Raw genomic sequence first — 27,433 nt, 5'->3', positions numbered from 1 at the left:
AACATATCATGCCTGCTTTTGGCACTGCCCTCTAGTCATAGAGTGCTAGAGGGTTGAGCACTACACCCGGACAGCTTAGAACCTAAGATGATCACCCTCCGCAGCTTGGCCTTGTTGGTCTCTGAAAGCTTGATATGGCAAATGCAAAAGCTATGGAGGATGGTAGGGCCTACATCCAGACACCTCAGCCTCCATAGGGGTAGATCAGCTGCTAGCCCTTTTTGAAGATGGTCAAGATGGTCAAAGGTCAGGCTTCTGTTGCTGGTGGTGAGGTAACTGCCAACCCTATTCACAACCTCTCCTTTGAGTGTCAGCTGTGGGCATGGTCAGCCTTCTATTGGAAGTCTTTGAGGACCTCCTTTGTCCTGTTTATCTGGAGAAATGGCTCCTTGCACCACTGTTGCAACTTCTTCACTTCCTCCTCAAAATGTGTGGGGCTGTTGGAGGTGTCGACCATTGCAGTGTGGTCAGCAAACTCAACAGCCGTGCTCATGCTGTCCAAGCCCCTCAGGTCATTGGTATTTAGCAAAAACAGAATGGGGGAAACCACTGTCCCCTTGGGAAAGGCCAGTGGATGTGAGAATGACAGCAGTGGTGGATCTGCTCACTTTTGAGAAGGAAGTCCCATGTCCAAAGGATCTTGTGGGGATGCACCTGAAGCTCTTGCCGTTTAATGCAGAAGATGTGGGGCTTCATGCACCTTGGCCTATGTGTGCAGCTTTTCTAAGTGACTGTAGATGGTTTGTGCTAATCCTCCACTGAGCCATTTTGCCTGTAGGCAAACTGCAGCAGGCTGAGGGGTGGGCTTACTTGTGAGAGGAGGCTCTTCAGGCACTTCAAGACCAATGTAAGGTAGCCATTCAGCTCTACAGGACGGCTGGTCTTAGGAATAGGCCTTATCTTGGAATGCTTCCACAGTGTAAGACTGGTGTTCTCCCAGAGAGAGCATTTGAAAAGATAACAGAGAATGCTGGCTCGCTTCTCTGAGCATTCTCTCACCACCCCACCTTTAATAAGGTCAGGACCTTGAATGGATCGAGCCTCCTCACACCCAGCCTCACCTCCTCCTCTGTCAGGGTGATAGATGGGGCATGATACAGTCTTTTAACCACATTATGAATGAATGATTGTAAAAATAAATTAATAAAGATAATGAAGGGGAAATCAATAATATATCCTCATATGTTTGCACCATATCTCTGGATCTCCACGATTGTTTCACCTGGAATGTGTGTCTTAAACCCTCACTCTGTACAGTGGCTTTACCAAGTCAGAAAAGAAAGTCACTAGATGTTGCAATCAAGCCACACTTGTCTGGAACCACCTCTCACAAGCAGTCAGCAGACCAGTTGTGTTGGTCTACACCCAAGTGCTACTGTAAAGAAACCAGGGTTCATTACAATGGACTAAATACCCTCAGTCATGGTCCAGTTTGCGTCAAGTTACCAAAATATGCCAAAATCTTTAGCTAATGACTTAGTACACTTAGCACAAAGCAGCACCATCCACCATTTGCCATCACAAAAACAGAGCCAAATATCTTCATCATTCTATGAAATGAGAAAGAGCACTACTTGGGACCCTGCAGGCAGAGGCTGCATATGAAAACACTGCTGCAGGGCACGTAGGCTTGGGTGCGGGGGGGCTGATATAACATCTCTCCTGTAGCTACACACCTCAGTCCAGGTATCCAACACTAGAGCACAGACTCAATGTCGTGGGCCAAGAAAACACTGGACCCTTCCACCAACTATGGAACAGCTTTTCTGTCCACCACAACGCTACACCATGATTCAACTCTTCTGACAGTCAACTTTGATGATGAAAGGTGATGATAAAATGAGCAAAATATTACAGGTGGGAGAACTCTGCAGACTCAAATGCCTCTTCTTCACAGTGGGATTTGAAAATATTTTGGATTTTAATCCATTTCTGTCCAAGCAAGGTAAACACTTGAATTTGCAAAAGAAAAAGCGTCGGCAATGAATAAAAATTCTAATATTACAAATCAGGCCATAGACAAGTATGAGCACTATGCCACCATGTAGCCAGGTTATTATCTCCAATGAGGAGGTGAAATCTGCAGCAGGGGGTAATGCGATCACCCCTGTCTATTCATCAGCAGGATAACTCAACCTGCACTTGATGGATGTGCAAGAAACTGTGGTGTAAGGTTGGTCATGACCCAGCAAAGAAGTGATTAACTTTTCTGACCAGTCAGCCTTCCAAACACATCCATGTAACATCACAAAACCTGGTGGGGAGGTTGACCAACTTTTCCTGTTGACTGGCTAACAGGGTGAAGGGTAGTGTGGTTTAGCAACAACCTTGGCAGAGGTCTGCGCTCTACTAGGTGCCTTCTAAATAATAGCAATTATAAAATAATACTGAAATTGACTCCTTAGTTTTTGTCAACACTGTCAAACTTTAATAATAATGATAATAATAATAATGATAATAATTTTGCAAATCTTGATAATGACACTTCTTAGCCAGATGTTTATTTTTGTTATGTCTTATTTATTTACTTTTATTCTTTTATTCCGCTGCACACACACAGAGATCTGGGTAACTGTGTTTTGTTCACTTATGTTTCATGGCTGAATGACAATAAAGTCTGAGTCTGAGCCTGAGTGTCTCTCAAAACCTATTTTTGGTTGTGCACTTGTGTGAATTAGCTTGAATGTTAGGCAAATGGGAGGTAAGAACAGGTCATTGCTACATGGGTGTGTCTCATCAAGGAGGGTTGACTGGCCAGTGTCAAAGTATTCCCAGACATCACTCTTCCTGGTCGCGGCTGACGTGGTGCATGTAACGCCAAATGAGTTGTAGCCAAAACCAATACACTGTGCAGGTGGGCGAATAGTAAGTTGTTACTCAAATACTGACGTCAACGAGTACTCGAGTACTCGAGTACTCGAGTAATAGTACCCACCCCTACTTCAGACAGCTCAACGAGAATTTCTGACATCTCAGAACCTCCTCCTGTCATATTCACCCTCAAAACTGCAGTCAGAATTCAGAACTACAGTCCTCTTCACTGTCCTAGTTCACAGCATCACACCATATCATTTCCAGCTTGTATCAGCAGGATAATGGGACAGCTGATCATCTGTCTAACATTGGTCTCAACAGATCTGTCATCAGTCAGACTGTCAAATGGAATTATTTTCTTATTTTGTCAATAAGGGGTACATTCATGCACATCATCTGCAATATAACATTGTATTTATGCAGCGTTTCAGCACAACCTCCCTCAATGCACTGAAACGTTGTGTAAATAACATATTTGCAAATTTATGCCATTCTATCAGCACATGTCATTAAGGTATGCATAAGAATCTTGTGCTTCTTTATTTTGAATATAACATTAAACTGTGCAGCCACTATCAACCTACCTCCTTCCTTTTCAAATGTGCATTTCATGTTCAGAGGTAAGTTAAAGTTCATTTATTTATATAGCACTTCATCACAAAGATATCTCAAAGGACTTTGCAGCAATGAGTCAAACAAAACAAAGACAGGAGAAAACAGAAACAAGCATGACACACAACAGCAAGGACATGTCAGGTCGACCTATCCTACGTATTTTAGCCAACCGAGCAGCCCGATTATCACATCTTCTACAGCATGCAATGCAAAACTCCCAAGAAAACATTAGAACATTATTTATCATGTCCTTCATTCAGATGACAAAGTTGTACTGACTGAGCAAAATTCAGTATTATAACTGTTAGCACATTTCAGTCAGACAACTCACATATTAAAAAATCTTAGGTTTATTAAGGAAATGCAATTTATTTTAATGTGATGGCTCTGTATTTTATCACTCCCTGTAAAATATACTGAGCAGCAAATGAGAGCACAGGGAGCAATACATATCCCCCAAGGCGACCATAGAGAGCAGAGTACGCAGGTGAATGCTGGGAGGTGGAGAGAACACAGAAAAATGCATGCACGGCAGTGACTGAGCAGCAGTGTTTAGCAGTAATAAAGCAGCCACAGCAGCAGAGGCAGAGCGAGCAGGTAAATACAGGGGTATATACTGTATGTATGTATAAGCTGGCCTATTGGGGGGGCTGCAGCTTCTTTTTGTGTGTGTTTAATTTTGAAGGAGTGTGGATTTGTTTGTTTTTTAACCTGGCCACAATAGAAAAACATTAATTTAAACTGCTTTTTATTACAAAAGAAAGAAACAAAAAAGACAACAAAAACACTAAATACCAAGTTTCTACAGCATGGTTTTGAGAGATCTGATCTACAATAAGATGCATAAAACCTTTTCCCATAGTTCTTCAAAATCTGTGAATCTTTCAATTAACAATTGACTTGTCCCTCGGTACTTCCTGCTCCATAGGTAAATGGGATTCCAACACTCCCAGCACCTGATTCTAACAAGGTTGCAAATCTGAAACTTTAATTCCGGAAGCTGAATCCAAACTCATTAAACAATGGATGAACTATTGCCTTAAGGCTTTGGTGGATGAACAGATGATCACAAGGACACAGGGAGGTTGTTTGAGCCTTGAGTGACAAGGCTCTATTTCTATCAGGGGAAATCCAAGGCATCTTTCATTAATTCAGTCGACAACTGTTGACTGACTGACTGACTGACTGACTGACTGACTGACTCACTGACTAACTGGGGCAGCCTAAAAATGTGAATTCCTGTGCTAAGAACACATCAGCACCACATCATCATATCGCATGTCTCAGCTAGAAAAATCAAAGATGTATTTAACAAAGAGTGTCAAAACAATGCAAGACAAGGACCCTTATCAGTACGGGGATGCTTTGTTTTCACTCTTATTCATGTCCTCACTCCCACCTTCTCTCTTTCACTGTAGACAGTTTCTTGTAAATGAATGCATTCTTGCACACGATCAACAATGCCACTTGTTTTTGTGCTCTCAGCAGGTATCTTGCCTCAATAATATTTCTTTCTTCTTTCTTCTTGCTATAGCTTAAAGAGAAAATTAAGGATGGCATCCTGTTCATCATCTGTAAAAGTGTGGGAATGTATTTCAATGTCAGTATTTCAACTTCTCACCATCTGTGGTATGATAGTGCATCTCTATCTGACTTAGTCCTCTAGGCCACATATTATAATTGCAACCCATCCTCCACCTCACAACTCCATGGCAACCCAGGCACTATGGCAACCAAGTTTGGCTCTAATTGCAGGATTACGAGAATGTCAACAAAGAGCAAGAATTAAACTAAATGATGCAACACATAGCCCTTGGTCCCATGTCAGTATCTGTCTGTGATCTATACATGGTTAAACTATATACAGCTGTAAGGGCTAAGAACAAAAATCAGATACTTTAAACATTTATGATGGAGTGAATGGTTTGTGTTTTTCTAATGTCTAACAAGAACTCCACCACAACTATTTGTAAGTGTGCCTTACACTGAAGCCCTCTTGAATAAAAAGCCCTGAACATGAAGAGGAAGTTGAGAGCATATTTTTAAGGTAGCGGATGTACCCAAGAGACAAGGAAAATATAGAATAATCAAGACAGCGGCTGGTAAGATGAAAACACAGCATCCCGCAGGGACCTAGTGAGTTGGTGTTCCAACCGCTTTTTTCGCTCCATCTATCCCCAGACAAATTAAGGAGCACAAGACAACAGCATCTGCATCCTGTCTTGTGGGAAGAAAAGAAAAACATCATTTTGACCTGTCTGTCGCTCACCTTGCCAAATGTCATGTGTCTAAATAAAAGTCGACGGGATGCAGAGCAAGAGGATGCACCAAAAAAAAAAAATCAACAGGCAAACAAAATCAGTATTTATAAAGGAAAAAGAAGCTATAATATTGTCGAGACAAAATTTACATGAGCAAACACAATTATACTATCAACTCAGCTGTCAGTCAGCTGCTGTAATGGTAAGAATCAACATATATAACAGGACCTTTAATAAGTGTTGCTGTAGTTTTTCTTGAATATCGACCTGTATAGGATAATGTAAACCCAAATAAGGGATTCCGAACCCATCCCATTTTCAGTGCAATGGGTTCTAAAATATCTGCCTTTAAACAATGTCCAAATGGACTCTTGTAGCTTTATGATCCATTTCTAGATTGATTAAAATTTTGATCAGCTTTGAAAACAAGCAATGTTCATCGCTGATGTCTACAGTTGATTTTCAAGAGTGTTAACTTACTGACCACTCAACAGAGTGGAATACTGTACTTATAATGCCAGTGTCAATTATTTAAAAATCACTTATTTTTTCAAAGAAGATCAGAAATGCGCTGAATGGGGAGAAAGTGGAGGGAAGATATGATGTGCATCTCAACCAGGTGAACCACCAGGGCGCCACTGCAAAATAGTTTGGTAAAAAAAAAAAAAAAAAAAAAAAATCACATTGCATTAAATTTTAAAGATACTGCAATTGTGATATGATTTTCGATTTTAATTGGAATGATCATTTTTGCATTATAATTTTTATTTTCACTGAAAAAGCTATTAAAATGATGATAGCATGATCATTGCTGGGGTCTGCACCAAACAAACATGTCATTGTATAAAACACAATTTATAGGCATCTCTGGAGCACCATGATGCTTCATTCACAAGAATGTTTTGTTACACATTTTACTATTATCCCAAAATTGCAGCTCCTGCGATTTGGATATTGAGCTTGACCACATTGTGATTTTAATAATATTTTGATTAATGGTTATTCATAATTAATCCAATGAAATGTTTAATAACAACACTTTTAAATGTATTATTCAATATATTGAAAAAGAAGATTGACTGGCTTCCAGGATCCAAAATCCCTATTTTTTTATCCATAGGTGAACAACAAAAAGATCAGGGAGTGCTCCAAAGAGACACCAAACTACACATTTTATAGGTCTATTCTAATAGGTTAATCCACAGAATAAAAGACACATAATGTAATGCAACAAGGAAATTTTAACAGGTTTCTTTCAAAAGATGAGTAAATTTTAAAAAATGACAGAAAGAAAGGGGAAAAAAATAACAGAAAGCTTTGCTAATATGACTATGGATGGCAATTAGCTGACTAATGCAGCGTTGTGCCACCTGCCAGCACCATATGACTTGTCACTCACTGTGTATAAAGAATCACAGCCACACATCCTAAATACTGGGCATACCCATGCACCGCCGTTAGCAGCAACAGTGTTTATGCAGTGGAGTGGAGCGAACTGAGAGCTTTATAAACAGTGTGCACGCTGGAAGGACCTTAGTGCACAGAGCACATTATACCCTGTTTCTCATTCAGCTAGTGCACCGCTGGTCTCGCTGGTCTCCCCCAGTATCTATCAATCCCTACCTCCTCCCTCCTCCTCCTCTCCCTGCTGGCAACGTGGCACCGCACACCCACAGCCAAACACAGAATCCCCTCTGGAACACCAACTTTCTTATTTCAGGACAGTTTCCTGCCCCCTCCACCTTTCTCTTCCTCCCTCCTTCCTTTCTCCCCTCAAAACCCCTTTGCAGCCATCCGTTGCCTCTGATCTCAACCAAAGCGTTTATAATTGATTCTTTAAGGGATAGGTTCTCACTCTCTCTGTTTCACACACTGACAAGCTCTCTCTCTCTCTCGCTGCCGCTCTCTCTCTCTCTCTCTCTCTCTCCCTTGCATTGCATATCTCCACCAACCAATTCATTATTAAAAATCATATTTCTAAGGGCAGGAGCGGCGACAGGGTCATATGGATTAAATGGATTCCTCAGATCTCTCCCAGCTCTGAATTTGCCTCCCTCCCTGTTTCCCCTCTTTCACATTTTGTCCCCCCTGCACCTCCCTCCTCAGTGGCTTATCTTGTCGAAACCCTCTTTCTTTCATTCTGTAATTAAAAATGCCACAGAGAGGCCGGGCAAAAGGTGCTTGTGTGTGTGTGTGTGTGTGTGTGGAGGCAGGGGACCTGCTTGGCAGACTGAGTAGCCCTGTGACAGGGAATCTAGGCCTAGGAACACTCCTCCCACAGAGAATCCACTCGGTGGGAAATAACCTACAGGTGAGAATTATTGAGTGTTAATGCTTTACTACCCTAACAAGCTTGGAAACAGGAGGAGGTCTCACTGTCAATCAGTCGTTGGTAGTGTTTGCACTATATGCCATCCTTGGGGGAAAAACTGAGTTGTATTCTAAAGCAGGTGATAAATAATGTGAGAAAAAGCAGTCTGCCACTTCATAGCACTTTCAAAGAAGAATATCTTTGAGATCAGCACCCGTAGGGCTTGTTGGGGGATGATGCCGAATAAACACATCACAGAACTAATGTTCTTATTAGCCCACAATTCTCATTCCTAATTGACTTTACAGAGGATGAGAGAAAAAAAAGGCAAAGCTGTGTCACAGAGACCCACACCAGGCCTGCTATACTCAAAGAGAGCACTGTGATTTTTTTCATTAGGGATGCATCCATTACTCAGCAACAACGTAATTGATCCTTGTCTTTGAGCACTACAGTAATAGCAAATTGATTGATCTACCCTCAAGAGGGGGAGTGGTGGGAATTGTCCAGCCAAAAAAAAAAAAAAAAAGGCAGAATCATTGGCTTTGAACTGATGGATGAGATGGGGGAATAGCAATTAATTAAAAAAAAAAAAGACGAACAAAGGTGAACTATGTCAAAAACAGTTGATGAGGAATGGGAGATTAAAGCATGTTTGAATTTTTTGATTTTCATTACTGGCATGTACGTCAAACAACCCCCCTTCTATACCATTTGTCATTTAGATACTGAGTATAATTAAAAGGATTACAGCTGGAATTAACACATGAAGACAGGAGACTCAATCAAAGGTTAGTTTATCAAAGCATTTCAAGACATGACACAAAAAGGCCATCGCCCAAATTACATGTCAATATAATAGCACTTAAATAGCTGGTCAAAAGAAGCATTTATAAAATCTGATACATGTGGTGTTTAGGAAATGAGATCCATGGGCAGGTTTATCTGTCAGGCTTTCTCTATTGATCAAGACTCATTAGCAACACTTCTCTCTGTACCACAAAGGTGGGGCTTAGAGGTCGGGGGGCAGCTGAAATGGAGCCGATGGTTCAATACTAGTGATCATGGTAATTATGGAGGAGTCTGGGTTACACAAATGGAGGGGGCAAAAGAGATTTGTGGGGTGGGAAAAGAAAGGATTACAACACATCGACCTAACAGAGAGACTGAATGGACCGTTGCACAGGGATCATTTAGAGCTAGTAGTGAGTGGAAGTCACTCTTTAATCATTTAAAGAATATTTCATTACAGAAATATTTATTTCTGGAATGAAAAGTGTCTACACTCTTTCATAACACAAATGCCCTAGTGCTCACTAAGTCTTGGAATTGACTATTTGGGACACCCTGACACACTGGCGTGGTGATCAGTCTGAAATGATCAATGCTCTGTGTGGTTGTGCAGTGCGCCTGTATGACTCTGGTCGGTGACAACACGTGACAGCTGTGTTTTTGAAAACTGTAGGCAGGACGTCTGAATTTGAAACGAACATAAATATACTGGTTAATAGTAATAGGCTCTATCTTGGATTAATTATTGTGAGTGCAGGCCTAAATGAAAACTGACTTTTGTATATAGCCCAATGTAAAAAGCACTGAAATTAAGTGATTTACAGTAGACCTAAGAAGTCCTACAGTACTTTCTGTAATGACCCAATCGTGAAGACATCATGCACACTACTGACCCATGCGCTAGCCTATATGTTTATCTGGCTGTTGGCCATTTACTTATGCAGCACCAGAGAGAGAAGCACTCAGTGCAGTTCCATGCACAATAACACATACTGTATACAATCGGTATGTAACTGCCTCCTACACATTATTTATTCAACTCCTTTCACAGTGTCTGCAAGTGATTACATTCAGAGGGATGGCTTTAGAGGCTTTACCTCTCTCTTCCCAATATATTGATTGTTAGTCTTCTTTATCAGGCATCACTGAATGGCCATCTAAGGCAAGCACCGTCCTTTTCCCCAACGTTTCACTTTCCCTTTCATGTTTCATACATGTCTACAGGCCTTGAAACAATAAACATTTTTTTGTTTCCTTTCTTTTCTTTTCTTCTTCAGTGGGATGTTTTCAGATTGAATGCCAGATTTTATATTTTTGCTGTCTGATCCAAAAATGAGTATACTATATAAAAGCTATTTTTAAAAAATCAAGAACGGACCAACTCACACTGTGAGTCTTGCCACCCCCTACTATGTCTTGAAATTAGGTTACTTAACCAGTGGGAAATATTAAGACATGCACAGATAAATCTGTACTGTAATATTTCATATGAACTCATTTGAACTGAAATGACTTGATCTAAATTCATGAAGGACAATTACATTGGCATCAGCTTAAACAGACACAATATTTATTGCCTCACCTGTGGGTGGTTTTACATATCTTAAGCTATCTCCATACCAAATGGAGATAGCTTAAGTATGTGTTTAAAAAAACAGCTTGTTGACTAGCTGTTTTAATAGCTCCGATATTCAAGGTCACATGTAGAGATTAAGATTCTTTCAAATTTCAAGAAATGTCAATGACCTAAAATGCCGACTAAAACTGGGTTTGCACTTCTGCACTGCAAAACTCCTCTCAGGGGAGGATGCCCTCAGATCTCCCAAGCAGGCCAAGCAGGATGCTTTTCTCACTTGGCTACTCTATACCTGTGTGAATTCAGCGGGACAAATTATGCTGATAAAGTGGAAAACACCTCTTAGAACTGGAAGGGCCAGGATTAAAGCATATGGACTGGACAGGGACAGTGAATAGCTAATCAATAAAACACAACGACAGACACATAGAGAAAACTGCCATATGTAAGAAATAATCTGCTCTTGTTGTGCTAATTTTTTAATCAAACCTGTTCATGACAGCCCTTATCTTTTATCTTATCACAGCTATAACCTATAACATTTCCATTTTTATTTCCCTTTATGTTATTTGAATACAGTGAAGCGTGTTTATCTATCTATCTATTTATTTATTTATTTATGAGGTAGCTGCAGATTCTATGCAATTGTGTTTCTACAATCAACTGACCAGGCGTAGGGTGATAATGGGTGATAGAGCAGGGCTTGGCAGACTCAATTCAATTCAATTCAATTCAATTTCATTTGTATAGCATCAAATCATAACAAAAGTTATTTCAAGGCGCTTTACAGAAACCCAACAGATATTGGCCAATCCATGGACCAAAATCTCCTCCAAGAGCAAGCACAAGGCGACAGTCTCTGAGAGGATAAATAAGCACAAACCAGCACGAATCCTGATAGTGTTTCTACTGCTGCTTGTGCTGTGGCAGCTGCTGCTTTGTGTCTTTGTGTCTCACTGCAGCACCTTGACCATTACGTTTAATATCAACAAGAGGTCTTTGTTGTTTCAGGGGCCTTCTCTCTCCCTCCCTCCCTCCCTCTCTCTCTCTCTCTCTGTCTCTCTCTCTCTCTCACACACACACACACACACACACACACACACACACACACACACACTTTCTCTATTTGGTTCTCTGTGTCATTTTCTCTCTCTCTCTCTCTTACCAACATATACATCAGTTTTCAGTCACGTCAAGTTATAACTCTGGCAGTCTTCTCTGCTGATATTAAGTAAGATGTGGGTGTGTGGGTATGTTCTAAATAGAATTACTTAGAGGCTGTGACATCAGCCAGCTGTCAACAATATTTTTTTTTCTCTTCCTTCTTCCTTCATGCAGTTGTGTGATAGACTGTACTCAATAGCATCTACCACAGCAAGTCCATATTTTCTTTTTTAAGTTGATTCTGCAAATTTACAGTATGATTCCTACATGTGCCTGTGTCTCTATAATTAAACACAAAAAACAAATTGAATTACTTCATATTTCAGTCACTTTTTACTGTTTCCTCATCATCTCCTGCGATTACATGGGCTGTAGGCCACTTAATTAATTGGGGGTAATTTTTCTTTCCTGCTGTTCTTTAATATCAGTTTGTGAGGTAAAAGGCTTTGACCCAACTTTATGGATCTCCAATTAGTAAATGCCTTTCCAAGGAGAAAGAGCAGAGATGGACACAAATAGAGGACGGGCAGTGAAAGAGAAAGCGAAAGAAAGACAGAGACATTCACAGAGCTGTAATACTTCGAACAGTAATGGCTGAAAATTTGATATTTGTCACTATGTCCTGTTGGGTATGGGGCAAATAATAGTCAGCTGAAGACATGGCTTTGGCATTGGCAGGTCACATATGTATTGCTAGGGGAGCTAAGCACAATATGAAATCAATACAGTTACAGTAGAAGCTTTGAAGTAGCCAGTGCAAGTTCATTCATCCATCAGAAGATTAGATACTGTTACATTAACTTCACTATCCCAATGATGTGGACACGCATTAAGTCTCAACATTGCTGTGGTCAGATTGCATTATTTTCCAACTTTAACAGGGGCATTTATAATGAAACCAGACTCCCAGATGCCATATGAAGCAGCGGAAGCCATTTGTTCCCTGCTATTATAAACCATCAGTGACTGGCTAGCTAGACTTGCTGGTGGTGCTGGGAGTAAACAAGCAGAAGCTGCCGACAGTGTTAATCAGAGTTTTACTGCTGCCATGCTCTGGGGTTGGAGGAAGAGCCTGGGAGGGAGTGTTCATCTTTTTTTTTTGCCCTTTTTTTCTGTTGCAGTGAAGATTCTTTCCACACCATTAGTGCTCCCTGCTGAGCTGTTCCATCCAGGTCCACGACTGTACTACAGTACAGCCCAGCCCGCCGCACCATCTGCCATAAGCACAACTAACTAAATGTGGACACATCAGCACATTAGAGGAGCCACACCATGTGGGCCACGGTGCACACACTGCTGTAGTACATGGTTTTATGGCCTATGGGGAAAAAAAGAAGTGTCTCAGAGCATGGGAAATTCAACATCAGAGGACCACTGAAGGGCATAGGGAGGGAGAGAGCGAACGAAAGAGAAAGAATGGCTTAAGAAAGAAATGGAGTGAGGAAAAAGATAAAAAGAGAGATGGAGGAGGCGGGTAACATACAGCAGTAATGTGCCAATAAGTAGGGTTTCTTTGACAGTTTGTTGAATAGTTTCCAATGAGTATAGAACAGCATTTTTGCCTAAAATACCAATCCCTAATAATAAGCTGTAGTACTAGATACAAAAGGTTGCTCTGCACAGACTACAGTGTTAGCGTCACAGGAGGGGATCAGTGGACATAAGACAGGCAGATAATATGATGTCATCTGAAAAGAGATGACTTCATATTAGCAATTATTATTATCATATCGGACAACATATATGCCAATACTGATACACCTGTGATACTCCAAAATCTCTGAATCTGAGGGCAGAATGATAAACTGAGTCAAGGGGTTTGAGAATGGAAGCAGCAGCATGTCGGTAGATTATATCACCATAATGTAGGACTGATAGAAGAACTGCCTCAACTATACTTTTCCTACAATTCAAAGGCATGCTGGGTCTGTTTTTGCCACAATTTTGTGATGAGATTTTCAATATGTTTAAATGTAAACAATTCATCAAGCCAGTGTCCTAGATATGTATACTCTCCTTCACAATATCGCTAAGAAAATCAGTGTGGATAGGTGAAGAATAGCTTTAGAATAAAACGTTAACTTTGTTTTGAAGTTCTAGTTCAAGGTTGTCAAATGCATCTTGACCATTAATGCAGGACAGGAAAGTTGTAAGCTCTCAAAAGCACGTTGTGCAGAGTCAGAAAAACAATACAGAATCCATGTCATCCATGTAAAGAATGACATCAAAGTCAGTGACAGAAGTGACAATATTATTAATATAAATCATAAGCAAAACAGGGCTCAGAACTGACCCTTGTGGGACACCTTTTGTTACCGGTAAAACAAACAAACAAACAAACAAACAAAAACTGACTGGAGATATCCAGCTTTGACACATTTTCAGAAAGATAATTCTGAAACCATCTACAAGCAATTGAAACCCAATATTACAAACCCAATATTAAATAGTGCCTGAATAAATAAAGGAGGCTTAGCTGATAATAATAATAATACTGCAGCTCTAAACAATAAGCGTAAACACTGTGTGTTGAATAAGATTCTGATTGATGAATTAATTTATTCAATTCTTAATACATAAAAAAACTGTCTGTTTACCATGTCAAGTCAAGGGTAATAGATGGTTTCATTAGAATGACAAAACAGCTCATTCAACTGAGAAAATATCCCTCAACAACGTATTAAAGCCCAGTAATGCCAGAATGAATTCCTTGGTGTCAACAAAACACACATTAAATTACCAACCAACTGTGCTCCCACAGTATAAGAAGGTATTTTGACTATGTTGGTAGTAAGAGACACACCAGCAGATAAAAAATTTGGTCATTATGACCTCAGCTATTGAGCTGCGACAAGGTAAACCCTGTGTGACTGAGACAGCTCAGTGGGATTTACTGAAGCTGCATCTGAATCCATATAACACTAAAGGTCAGGCAGATTCCAGTCACTAATTCTGTATGTCTGTAACCAAAGGTTATTTGATAGACAAAGAGAAAAACAAACACTGCCAGAACAATTCCCAGAGTGATGTGTATTAACTCATAAAGCAAATCTTACAGCACAGACCCAGGGCTCAAATCCCATCTGTCATGAGCACACTGTTCAACCTTCAGAGACTAACTGCACCCGATGATGGTGAGAGCAAGATATGGGGGGGCCTGCAGCAGACTTGTACATGGGGTGTATCTGTACCAAGATGTGCACTCATTCCAGCCCATGATCTACAGTATGAGTCAGTCACAGCTAACACACTCGTTCTCACTCTCATATTTGCTGCCTTTCCCTTCCTGGCAGGAGCTTGCTAATATAACCTGCCGTGTCATTTCCTAAAAGCAAATATCAGAGATGATTGGTCAGCAGGGGCCACATTACACAGAGGCCATAAAAAACAATATCAACACTGACCTTGTATTACACACATGTTCAGCTGACCCAGGTCCTGGCACTAACAAGGCTGAGTTGGCCCTGCTGTGGACAACTGGCTATTGACACATCTGACTCACCACTTTGAAGTCTTCAGCACTGCACTCTGTGCCTCGGTAGAAGCAAGACAGCAGCATGTCCTTGATGTCATGGCCCGTCCGGTCGTAGAACTCGCGCATGTTAAAGGGGCGGGGCTTGTAGCTGTCAAAGTCGGCTTTCTCCTTCAGGATCTGCAGCACGTTCTCCTCTACCAGGTGCGTGTCCCGAATTTCATATCTGGAAAGGAGGTTTCTGGATTCAGCTCACAGGGTTTTATCAGAAACGCATGAACAGAAAACACACACACATATGCAAACAGATATGCATTTACCTCAATTTTTTCATCTGTTACCTGTGTGTATATATCAAGTGTGTATACCACACACTTGACATCACCAAACACTGTAACTTTATGTTTACATGACGATATATTGTTTATTATTACTGAAGCACTTTCACTATCCATCCAGCTGAGGATACTCCTTTGTTTGTCCAAAACACAAATGTCATTTAAATGTCATTTGCCATTTCAAAACTTTCATATTTGTGCCACAGGTAAGAACAGGTATTTTTGAAAGCACATGTTTGCAAATTGAGAGTAATGTCTTCAAAACTCCTTCATGTGCAACCTTAACACTACTACTCCTGATGGCATGTGTCCACTTGCATCTGACCAAAGGTGTCATGATTCAATTAATTTTCTGTTTCAAGTGCCGTCGTCAGACATACAGCGCATTGTGGCAGCAGTGCGATAAGCTCCAAGATGCAATACATCCATTGGCCGCTCTACATTTGCATAAAGTTGGAGCCCAGGGTACTTTATGCAAATAACTTGTGTCCAACGCAAGTTACACAACTCACCGCCTCCAGAAACTCCCAAATATTTCATTTAACTAGTGGTTGTAAATCTCATGTAAAGTAGGATTTAGCAACTATATGGCCCGTTTCTTGTAAAAAGTGTTTTCTCAATAATTTTATTGAATTATTGAGAAATGGTAACAAATGCACACAAATCATAACAGAAAAAGATATGAAAACTTTTTAAATGCTTCAAGATCTAGACTAACAAACGACAGAACAGACATCCAAAAAGTGAATTTTTAAGTGACAATTCACAGTGTTGGATTCACATTACTTTTTCATAGTAACTAAAGTAAGCTAATGCCTTAGTTTTCGAATACAAGTAATCACATACTCAGTTCTTCAAATAAGCAAGCCATTACTTTAGTACATAGCCACAGAGAGACCGTGGAAACCATTTTTTTTTGTAAATTTTGTACACAGGAAATGAGCAATGAGCAGGAGGAACCATAGGGTGCATGAACTCTACCTGAATCAATGCAATAATTCATATCAAGTCATTGAATTAAGTGTAAACCAACTTTAAGGCAACAGCAGATTGCATAAGGCTATAGACGGATGTACACACACTTTACAGACAAGAATCTGAATTTTTGAATGGATTATTTTTTGTGTTAAAATTCATATTAGATCATATACTTTTTTGGGCAACCAGAACACATTAACCTGCCCATTAACCTGGGCACACGACAGGAGAGCTCCAGTCCAGGTCACAAATTTGGCAAAACATGGACACAAATTGAGAGCAAAAAATCAGTAAATTGTGTGCACAAATTAGGATTTCATATTCATTTTCTATTTCGATTTTGTAAATTGTGTGCATGAAAAAGAAAAAAAAAATGGTGGCTTCTCTAGGGCTTTGCATTATTATTTATCCTAATTCTTTTGTTGGCTCAAAAACACATTTAAAAAATCCAGTTGCATGTAGAAGTCGGTTTAGGCTACTGTGGATTCTGCCTGTGTTTGGCTCATCCAGCAAACACTAACGGAAGAAGAGGGCGTGAATATTGTGGAAGTATCAAAACTAATTCTTGACTAAGTCTGTCCTTCCAACAGTCTCTAAACACTTTATAATCTTCAAACACAAAACTTTAAGCTACCATGACACAGCCAAAAATAGGCAAGGCTTCAGGCGACTCCCATAGACAAGAGCATGAGGTAACCTTAGTTCTACCTCCACTCTACCTAAAAATGTTCATTACAACAAAAAAAGGTGGCAGGCAGGCAAACAACTTAGGCAGGACAATTGGGATTATAATGTAAAAAATTAATAGACAAGCAGTAGAAGGAGGATAGTCAGCCTCTGAGTAAGCCACAGAAGCAGAAATTATGCCGTGAGGTACTGTACGTGCATGTCAGGCTCTCTCAAAGACCCGCACTGAGCTAGCTCTCAGGATATCATCCACATGTTGTCTGTGACTGGGAGCTCAGCTGTGACGTGCAAGCAACTGGGTGAAAATAGCTCATGATTTAAAGGATGGAAGTATTTCTTTTTACACAATCATGTTAATTATTCTGCCAAACAGCTGAAATTAACTGTTGTGGAAGAGCGCTTTCAGATAGTACGTGTACATTCATAATGCTGTAAACCAGGTTGAGAGCCTCACTGCATATACACCATTTCACGATTTATTCGAAGCAAACACTTTATATAACATCTGCTGTAATTTTTAGAAGTGTGAAGCATACAGACACACATCACACAGGAGAGGGGTATACACTCACTTTCCCTCTTTATCTCTCTGTCTCAGTCTGTCTTACACACAGAAGCAAACACATACAGCATGAGTATGTGCACAGACACACACTCACTTATATTGGCTACACTCACTAGGGAAGTCATTTATTGCATGTCTCTGCCTGACAACTGCCATCAACCTCCAGCACCTGCTCACAGTCATTCACAGACACTAATTAACCTCAATTAGCTAGAATGGCCTTACCTCAAGAAAAGACAGTCTGTCGATGACCCCAGCTGAGCGACGGGACATCAGCGGGTACATGCTTCCAAATTATGGAGTACTAAGATTAACCACTAGTGACAGAGGTTCAAGTTGTTAGAGCACACAGTCTACCTATCAGAGTGAATGAATTGTACAAGAAGATGTCATGAAGCTTATTTGACCTAATTTAGTACCGTGTGAGTCCTTGCTGCAAGTTCCAAATCAGAGGGTACTGCAAGGTTGTCGTCATGACATCTCAACTGCGATGCTGTGTTTTTGCTATGGTTTTCCTCTTTGAGTAGAATGTGAAAGCAGGAGCCAAGCAGACACTTTTCAATAAAGCTCACATATATTAATCATTCACAAATACGAGTCTGTCCCAAAGCTAAAAAGACCACAGTTAGGACTGTACTGTATTATGTGATAGCCACAACTAACAAAGACTTCCCCTTTCCCTCTCCACTGACAATAAATTTGGGAGTGACTTTGTAGACACTGACAGCAGAGTGATTTTTCATGGATATGGGCACTTTTTCAAACTTTAATTAGTGGTAAAGCAAAAAAATATTCCACAAGGTCAGTTCAGGCTTTCTCAGCATCAGTGAATGAGATTTTGTTCCTTGATTATGGAAATAATGTAAATTAAGCTGACCCCACAAATGAAAAATAACACAATACATTCATGATTTTGGTGCACACTCCCTTAATATTCAGGGAGTGGTGTATTTTCATCTTGTGTCCCAACCAAACAAGTGACAAGAAATGTAATATGTTCCACTGCAGCTACAATATTGTTTACCCGCCAGAAACAGAATGAAATGAAATATTCTCCATGTGAGACAGTATGTGCTGTAATTTAGAATGAGGACTTCTCTCCAATGTGCTCATGATCATTTTGAAGGTGGGTAGATGGCAATCAGTTTGCACTTCACGCTGAATAGCTGTGTTGGTGAAAACAGCATGCCGAAGAAGATTGGGTCCATTGTTCAGACCAAGAGCTGCAGTGGACTCATGCACCCAGACCAGCTGTGAAGTACCTAATTTAAGTAAACTGCCTGTGGAATTTGACATATTTTTCAACATGTAATGCCAGTCAATGTGACAACTGTTTCAATAAAAATCTCTATCAAGTTTTTAATAATTATTTCATTACAAAATGTCATGCAGGGTTTAAGGCCTATGCCTCTATCTACATGTTACTGTCTCCACAAAGTCCAAAGCAAAAGGTCAAAATCAACTCTGTGGCTGATTATGATGGTTTTTTTAATATATATATATATATATATATATATATATATATATATATATACACACACACACACACACACACACACACACACACACACACACACACACATATATATATATATATATGTGTGTGTGTGTGTGTGTATATGTATATATATATGTATATATGTATATATGTGTGTATATATATATATATATATATATGAAGAGTTCATTTGCAAAAACAGATATCTCCATTTGAATTTATTAAACCTTTTCAAACTTTTTTGAATTTTATTAGAATTTACTTTATATTTATTTATATTTTTTTATATGTTTATTTAGCCTGGCATAATGTTTATTACCCTAAATCATGCTTTGTGTGTGTGTGTGTATATATATGTGTGTGTGTACTACAAGCAGTATCAGTGAAAAAGGTGTATTCATTTTAAGGATGGCTTTTATCTGTTTTTGCAAATGAACTCTTCATATATATAATATTAATTTTTGACATTTTCATAAAAAAATGTCTACTCTCCATTATGCATTGATATGACGCAGCAATTGAACCTCATGAAAGCTTTTAGATTTGCTGCTTTTTAATTCTAAACACATGGGGTTGGTGGCATCAACTGTGCTTAAGTTAGAACTTCACCTAGTTCTAGCTTAAATGGCTACAAACTAGGCACAACTAAATATTCCTGTGCTGCATCACAAAACATATTTAAAATGTAACCCTACACATAACTAAATATAAATATTTAATTTTAACTGTCTGTGTAAATTTACACAGACAGTTAAAATTGCAATCTGACTTGATTTTATGAAAATGATGAGCCACCAGGTCTTGTGTGACAGATTAGTCTACATCTTTTGTGTGACAATTAAATAATATATATATATATATATGTTGCTAAGTAACAATTGGGTTACAACAACAGAACATCAACAGAAAATTTTAATGAAAAAGGCAAAAAATAAAATAAAATAAAATAAAATAAAATACTGGAGGCACTGCTTGATTGTTATCTCTGGGAAAAGAAGTGAAAAAATGCCACAGCATTAAACATGTATTGCCAAAAATGTTGCATAAATAAAAACATAAAAACAAACCAATAAAGATTATTATTTAGCTGCATCTGTTTCCTACTTGGTTTTATCATTACATGTACACTCAGTGTAGCAGGCAGTTGTATCATAATCAGTGATATCTGCATGTCACAGTGATAACTCTGACACTTTTCATTTGATTTGAATTCAAAAATGGCAGGTTTGTTGGGGTTAAGGACCTTTGCTATCAGTTTCTTTAGATTTTTCTTTCTTCTTTTTTCATATTGGTCAAAGGGTAACATCAAGGAGGGATATCAAAGTTTGCTATACAATAACACAGAAGTCATATACTGTATACCAAAACAGCACAGCCCCGGTGTAGTATTGCATTTGTTGTTAACATTTGAACTATGTCGAAGTAAGACCCACTGTATTCAATCATTTTATGCTGTCTGCTTTATTAGCCCTTTGAAGGGCTAATAAACTGTCTTACTCTAGCTTTGATTCTAGTTAGCAAACACTATCTTGAATGTGATCTGACTGCAGTGCAAGTCATCACTGACAAACAACTTGATAGCCTCAACCTGCTCTGCCATTCTAAAACAGACTTGAATGAAAAAATCACCTTCTAAAAGCAACATTCCAGGAGAGAAACCACTTAATATTTTAGAGAGACAAATTGTCTGCGTTGTTGCAGGATGGAGTAATACTGCAAAAAAGTCAACAAATTAAATGATTGTAGTTAGTATTGTAATTCTGTTGAATGCATAAACAGTTGTTTTCATTTTAAACTCTTCAAGACCCAGTAGTGTCAAACTGAAATACAGTTTTGAGAACAGGGAACAGGGATCAGGTAGCTCTGTACAGGTGACAAAATGACATACCGTATTTCCCCAATTAATCGCCCGGCGTTTAATATGCAAAATCAACTTGGACCCCAGGTGTTTAAAAGAACCAGGCGGCTATTCGCTGCAGGCCTTTATTTATTTTTGCACAGACCTGCACCAGGCCATTATTGTGATGACAGTTACTGTCCAACATATTTACAGTCAGTCGATTTAAGATTACGGTACACCCTTTTTTCTAATGTTAGCTAGCTCTCTTATTTTGACAGAAAACTGAAGTGCCACACAGTTATTGTGCGGATAACTGTTTACTTCTGCAAAAATAAGGTGAGTAGCCTTATTTTGGGTTACCTCAATATAATGCAAATAATCGCCCCAGCGGTTATTCGAGTGGGCGTTTAATACGCAAAATGGGTGCAGACCCCAGGCGTTTAAAAGAACCAGGCGGCTATTTGTGGCCGGGCGATTAATTGGTGAAATACGGTATTACATTCTAGGCACCAAACTTTAATTTCAACAGGTTATATATTTCAACAGGCAGCATGTCAACTTGTGTGTGTGAAGCTGTCTCCTGACCAAAATACTGGCACAGCCAAATTATCTAATAACACCACCAACTAACAGTGGAAAAAGTAGCCTTGCCAGCTTTGACCAGTTTTGACTGACAAAGTTCAAAACCAGTTCAGTGCTCCAGTTCACACTGGGACTGCATCACCACATTGTCATGCTTTATTCTAATAAGAAGAAACAGCTAGTTGTGGTATATTCTGAACTTAATTGAATTGTATCCAGAGCCTCCGTCTTATAAGCAATACAAAGCTGCCAGGAGAGCACTTAAGACTCTGTGCTCAGATCCCCGAGTCGGGAGGCTTTGGTTGAAGCGGATACAATCACAATAATATGGGTGGATTTTTAATATTGCCCTGCCACTGCTCCCTAAAGCAATCACCGCACTCTCACTATGTGGGGGCGGGGGAGACCAAATTGGATTACGGGCCACAAGCACTTTAATTTTCTGACAGAAACTAAAACGAATGAAGGAGCATCTGCATCACTTCACCACCTCAGGAGCTCAGGAGAGGGGTGAGTAAATAAAAACAACTACTGATTTTCAGAGTGGGCTTTGACAATGAGACTGTGGTCACAACTGTAGCCACTTACAGCTTCATATCCTCAGTTCAACCAAGAAAATTAGGCTTCCTCCGTATAGTGGTTCAGTATGTGCGTCGTATCATTAGGTTGGTGTTATTACCTCGGGCTGTGTGACAAAACAATGAGCACATCTTGATATAATCTCAGTTAATTATCCAATTACCACTAATTGAGCTTGTGCAATAACAAGCACTGGATTGTTTGTGTAGTGCCCTTGAAAATGAATAGATGATATGATTTTTGTTAGAAGAGTTCTGATAGTCACATTTTAATAGCAGTGTACCTGTGACACAACCACCCATCACTGGTGGAGATCATAGAAATCCAAACAATGGCAGCTACTGTAAGATTTGCAATAGGCAAGAAGAACCAAAATAAAACAAACTGCTGTTCAGTCTCAACAGAACCATTGAAATATCATACCACACATTTCCAAAGATGGATGACACATGATCTGTTAACAACCTAATCCCATCACTAAATTGCCTACTTATGTCTCTCCAATGGCAATCTTCTCTCTAGTACACAATCACACTATAAATGCAAATGAACCCACATTTGCAAAAACCTCAAACAGTTTGAATTTGTATTTTCTCCATGATGATCTGATCCCGTCCTCTCCAAAGCACTTATATCTCCACCAGTCTGATGACATCCTGATTACAACTCATCATCTTGCTGAGATGAATTCCAAAGACAAAGTTATCATGCATGACGTTATGTGGTCCATTACAAAAAGCACTGTGTTAATGTAAACTTAGGAAATGTTTGCAAGCTAAAGACACATGTTAAGGATTAAGAGCTGTGTAAACCAAAGACCTGCTTCATCAGCTGATCAAACATTCTTTCACAGAATACACCTTATTACCGTTACCTTGTGCAAAATGACCTTTCTTTGCCAATTACCATATAATTGCATTCACCACAGAATAAAAATAAAATTGAGCAATTTACTTGCAATGTTCTGCACTGCAGAGTGTGACTTCAACCCACAAAAGACACAATGAGAAAGAGATTGATTTTCTTGGTAAAGAAACTGCTGGAGTGGAGCAAGCAGGAGTGAAGACTGTACTCCTGTAGTTTAGCTAGTCTCTCCATGGTGTCTCAGGCAGCCTGGCTTCCCTGGAAGCGTGAATACTGCCTGCTGCTTGTTTTCAGAGACAGTGTAGTGGACATATACTCACAGCCACAGTTTTCATTCACGGCACTTTGTTTTTACCTCTGCTATTTTCTAACACTACCCGCAGCATGTTGCCTGGTACCAGAGAGCTTGCCACTGAAATGTTTTCCACCCAATCAATGTTTAATTTAAACACAGAGTCTGCAGGAAACCCTCGCACTTTTATTCAAGTTCTCCAAAGTCAAGCTGTCACCAATTTCTTCTCAAACCTCCAATGCCCTCATCGCAGAAGACTTTTCCTACCTCAGGAAGACCTCATAACAAAGCTAGCTTCTTCATCACTTCAGAGAGTCACCCACGTTGCACTAAACAGCCAGAGAGGCAGGAGATGTCTCCCCCTAGTCCAAATGGAAAAGAGGGGGCCAGAAATAAAGAGAGGAGAGGAGTGGATGTTTATCAGTGGGACAGCGCAGTTGTCCCACTGATAAACAGCACTAATTACTTGGGGATAAAGACTTGTTCATCACACAGCTTACGAGACACAAGTTAATTGCTTCTGCTTGTAGTCCCCTCCCTGCATCTAAAGTCCGCTCATTCCAAAGTCACTTTGGTTGGAGTGCCTCTGATTTTACCCTTCCTTTTTCTGTTCTCTCTCTTACTCATGTGAGGCTTTCCCCCTTTTTTCTCTGCTGCATCTCACTTTGACAGCATAGGTTTCCTTTCAGGAGGGCTGGCTGAGCCTGCTCTAATATACGAAAGACCCTATGCTGATATTTTAAAGGCATGCCATTACAGCTGACAATACAAACATAGAAACAAGGAAACAAGTCCACAGACCCTTTGGGCCTTTTGTGTCAAATGTATACCATTTATATGGTGTACAATAGAAATGCACCCTCAAGCAGTGGAATCTGTTGCCTTCCTGTAATATGAATGAATATACAGAGAGGGCACAAAGCAACATTCTACAATATGAAAACTGAGATTGCATTTGTGTTATTCTAATATGTACCACAGAGGTACATTCTAACTGTGCCTTAGGCTGCAGAGCCCTGTGGATCAATACGCTATAAATATACACTGTGTAACGTGTACAAAATGGCATTTAGATGCATTTGTATGTAGTAGTTTTTGTTTCTGTTTCTTTCTTTTTTTTTTTTTTTTTTGACAGTGTGCATATCAGCTTTCTTGTATCTGTGTATTTTTGCCCTGAATATGGAGTCCAGTGTCATCATCAGTATTGAACTAAGTGAAACATGTTATTAGAATAAGCTGAGCGGCATGTCCCACACAGTCATACTGCAGAGCACAGAGACTAGTGAATACATCTGCTGTCAAAAGTTACAACAGTCAGGGGTGGGATTTTCAGCGGCTGCCGAAAGACTGGATGATCAAAGCAGAGCAGAAATCAACAAGTGTAATGGGAGGGAACACTGTTGTAGGCTACTGTAAATCACACACACACACACACACACACACACACAAATCTTTCCACACATCGTCAGCAAGGGATTTAAAAATCCACACTACTACTTATCCACTACTGAAGTATTCATATCACATGAACTGTAAAATGATGATGAGGAGATTTACCCCAAGGCCCTCTCTCCTTCATCATTCTATATGAGCCGCTTAGAAATAACTCATATGTCATCAGTTACCAGGGGTGTTCACTCATCTGTAGTTGACAAAATGTGCTGCTGTTTTTCTTTCTTTTTTTTACTTTTTCATCACACACTGTATCAACAATTCCAACAGAACAATGTTGGCAGCATTTTTCATGTTTCAGCTTAAGGGCTTGGATATATAGCAGCCTAAGTGGAGTGTGGACTTTAGTTGACATTATCTGTAATGTCACAACATTATTAAATAAGCTCCCTGCAGCTCACTCTGATGTTAAACCTTTTTTCCTTGGAGTCTAGTTTCATAAAACACCTCTCATCCATACCCTTTTTCTCTGTATTACCTCTGGCTAAGGTCAGTCCAGGTTCATATTCAGACAGCCTTAAAAGGTTTTGCATGCTACGAGCATGTTGTTGGCACAGTTCACAGAAGCCCAACAATGCCAGTCTGTGAGACAAGCGTTAAAACACTGCTATGCTACATGTGACATATAAGCTTTCAGATGAGAAAATCCACACTCCAAACTAAACCTAGGGCAGAACATGCATTATTCAGAACCATCATAATGTAATTTCACAAGGGGTTCAAAGTTCACAAGTAGTGTACTGATGAAAACTGCATGGCCGAACAAGTAAAGCTTCGCCAATGACTTCCGTTCCAGGACATCTGGAGATCTCTGTTTAGTCAGTATCAGTGGATCAGCCGGGTTCACAAAGAGGGGGTTATTCAGTGAAATATGGAGTAGTTCAATTACAAGTTAATTTAATTCAAGAAACTGTGTAATAACGCCTGCCATAATCACAAGCTTCATTGTATCTCCTAAGACGAAGTGGAGACAATTAAAATACAAATCACCAACTATGACCTAGTCAAAATCTTACCTACCAGGTGGCCTAATGTGTGTCAACTGAGCTGAGTTTGAGAACCTCTGGTTGAAGAAGATGCAGACTCTCATAGGTGAGGTGGGAATTCACAGACCAAATACAGCATGGTAAATGAATTCAGATAATAAAATCATAATCCACTGTAGAGATCATGAGAAAGGACTGAAATTTTGGGAAATGTTTTACAGTGGCCAGTGATTGTGATATGACAACAGGGAACCCCAGTGGGCATATGTGGGAACAGGTGAGCTACAGGCAGTACAGGTAGACTACAAGTACAATCACACCGACAAACACACACACACACACACACACACACACACACACACACACACACACACACACACGTGCAAACACTCGCGGGCGCACACACCTGCCATTAAGCAAGGCAAGGAGCTCCCCAGCGTGGTACAAGTCGTTGCGCGTCACCCGACTGAAGCGGAAGGAGTTGAGGTTGCAGAAGGTGACCGCCGGGAAGAACATCAGTGGTGCCGCCACCTCATCTAGCTTGGTGACATGAGGGTACTGGAAGTAGAACTGCACACGGTCCACACACACCAACACCAGGACCCCCAGGGAGCCCAGGAAGAATAAAATCCACAGGCTGCGCTTGACGCACATCCGTTCATAAGTGAACATGTGCGAGATGCCGTGCAGCGTGGACCTGCTGGCGAAAACTTCAATAGGAGCTGGCCGCTTGTAGTCCATGTCCTCCGACTCCGTTTTGAGATCCATGATTGCTACGGAATGAGCTTCGATCCAGGGGTAACAGCGGGGAATAGGTTGTACAGTTAAAGGGGATGCTTATAATGGGTAGGATGTTCCTGACTGCGAGTTCACGCCCTTCTACCAGTGTGTTTCAGTGATCCTCATGCAGTCTGTGTGAAATGTTGCGTCACTGACAGCCGGGAAAATAGCCCGCCATCCAGAGCATTTTCCAAGAGATCCTTGTATATCTCGTCCCTAAAGCAAAACAGTTCATGCAAACAGAGACGGGGGGAGCAATACCATGTGTTCTGCCTCGGTTAGGGTCACAGTCCCATAATAAAACCCTGGTCTGGAGCGCGCATGGATAGATGCCAGCACTGTCCTCTCCTCACACACTTCCGAGACGATTATTTAGTTGATATTTCGCTTGCACGCTCCAAGACAAAAAGCAAACAGAATTAGCCGGTGGGTCTTGAGAGAATGAGGGTTGAGAGAGGAGAAAACAAGTCGGCAAATCGCTCCCGAGCAAAACTGAACAGGACCAAATCAAAGCGGTTGAATCATTCTATACGTGGATGGCAGTAAGTAGGCTGTCTACATCGCTTTCTCTGTTCTTCACACAGTCCCAGTCCGCATATAACAATAAAAAACACAGCTTTCTTATCAGGAAACGTTTAAAAATCAGTCGGCGGGGTGTTCAGGGTTTTCCGCCAGAATAAACAGCTGCATCATAGAGGAGCAGGGTCTGTCAGATACCTCGGTGCGCCTCTGCTTGCATCCGTTCCTCCGTGCTGCCTCCACAACAATGCAGTGATAATTACTCAGTTTTTTCTTTATTCACGCGGGTTTGTCGCTGGAAATCACGCTCCTGGCACAGTATGCGCCGGGGAAACAAAAATACTATCACAGCTTTGAAAAAAAATCGGAATCCATCTCCGAGGCAGTCGCCGTTTGCCCGGATCAATTAAATTCGCCCCAAACAGGAGAGAGCAAGGATTGGACGGCATGTGTTTTACATTAGGTGAC

General features: G+C 40.3%; 1 protein-coding gene across 1 annotated transcript in view; it reads right to left on the bottom strand.

The window, feature by feature from the left end:
* The window catches only part of asic1b (acid-sensing (proton-gated) ion channel 1b), a 172,346-nt gene extending 145,890 nt beyond the window's left edge, over nucleotides 1–26,456 (bottom strand). The window contains exons 1-2 of the mRNA XM_030051101.1: nucleotides 26,073–26,456; nucleotides 15,036–15,231 (exon numbers count right to left, since the gene is read on the bottom strand). Of these exons, the coding sequence (XP_029906961.1) occupies nucleotides 15,036–15,231; nucleotides 26,073–26,434 (558 nt within the window). The 5' untranslated portion in view covers nucleotides 26,435–26,456. The remainder of the gene's footprint in view (nucleotides 1–15,035; nucleotides 15,232–26,072) is intronic.
* Between the last annotated feature and the right edge of the window lie 977 nt (nucleotides 26,457–27,433).

Source organism: Myripristis murdjan, chromosome 5, assembly GCF_902150065.1.
Source record: "Myripristis murdjan chromosome 5, fMyrMur1.1, whole genome shotgun sequence".
In the NCBI taxonomy this organism is placed as follows: Eukaryota; Metazoa; Chordata; class Actinopteri; order Holocentriformes; family Holocentridae; genus Myripristis; species Myripristis murdjan.
Note: the sequence above shows the minus strand (reverse complement) of the source record. Positions and strands in the feature narration are given on the sequence as shown.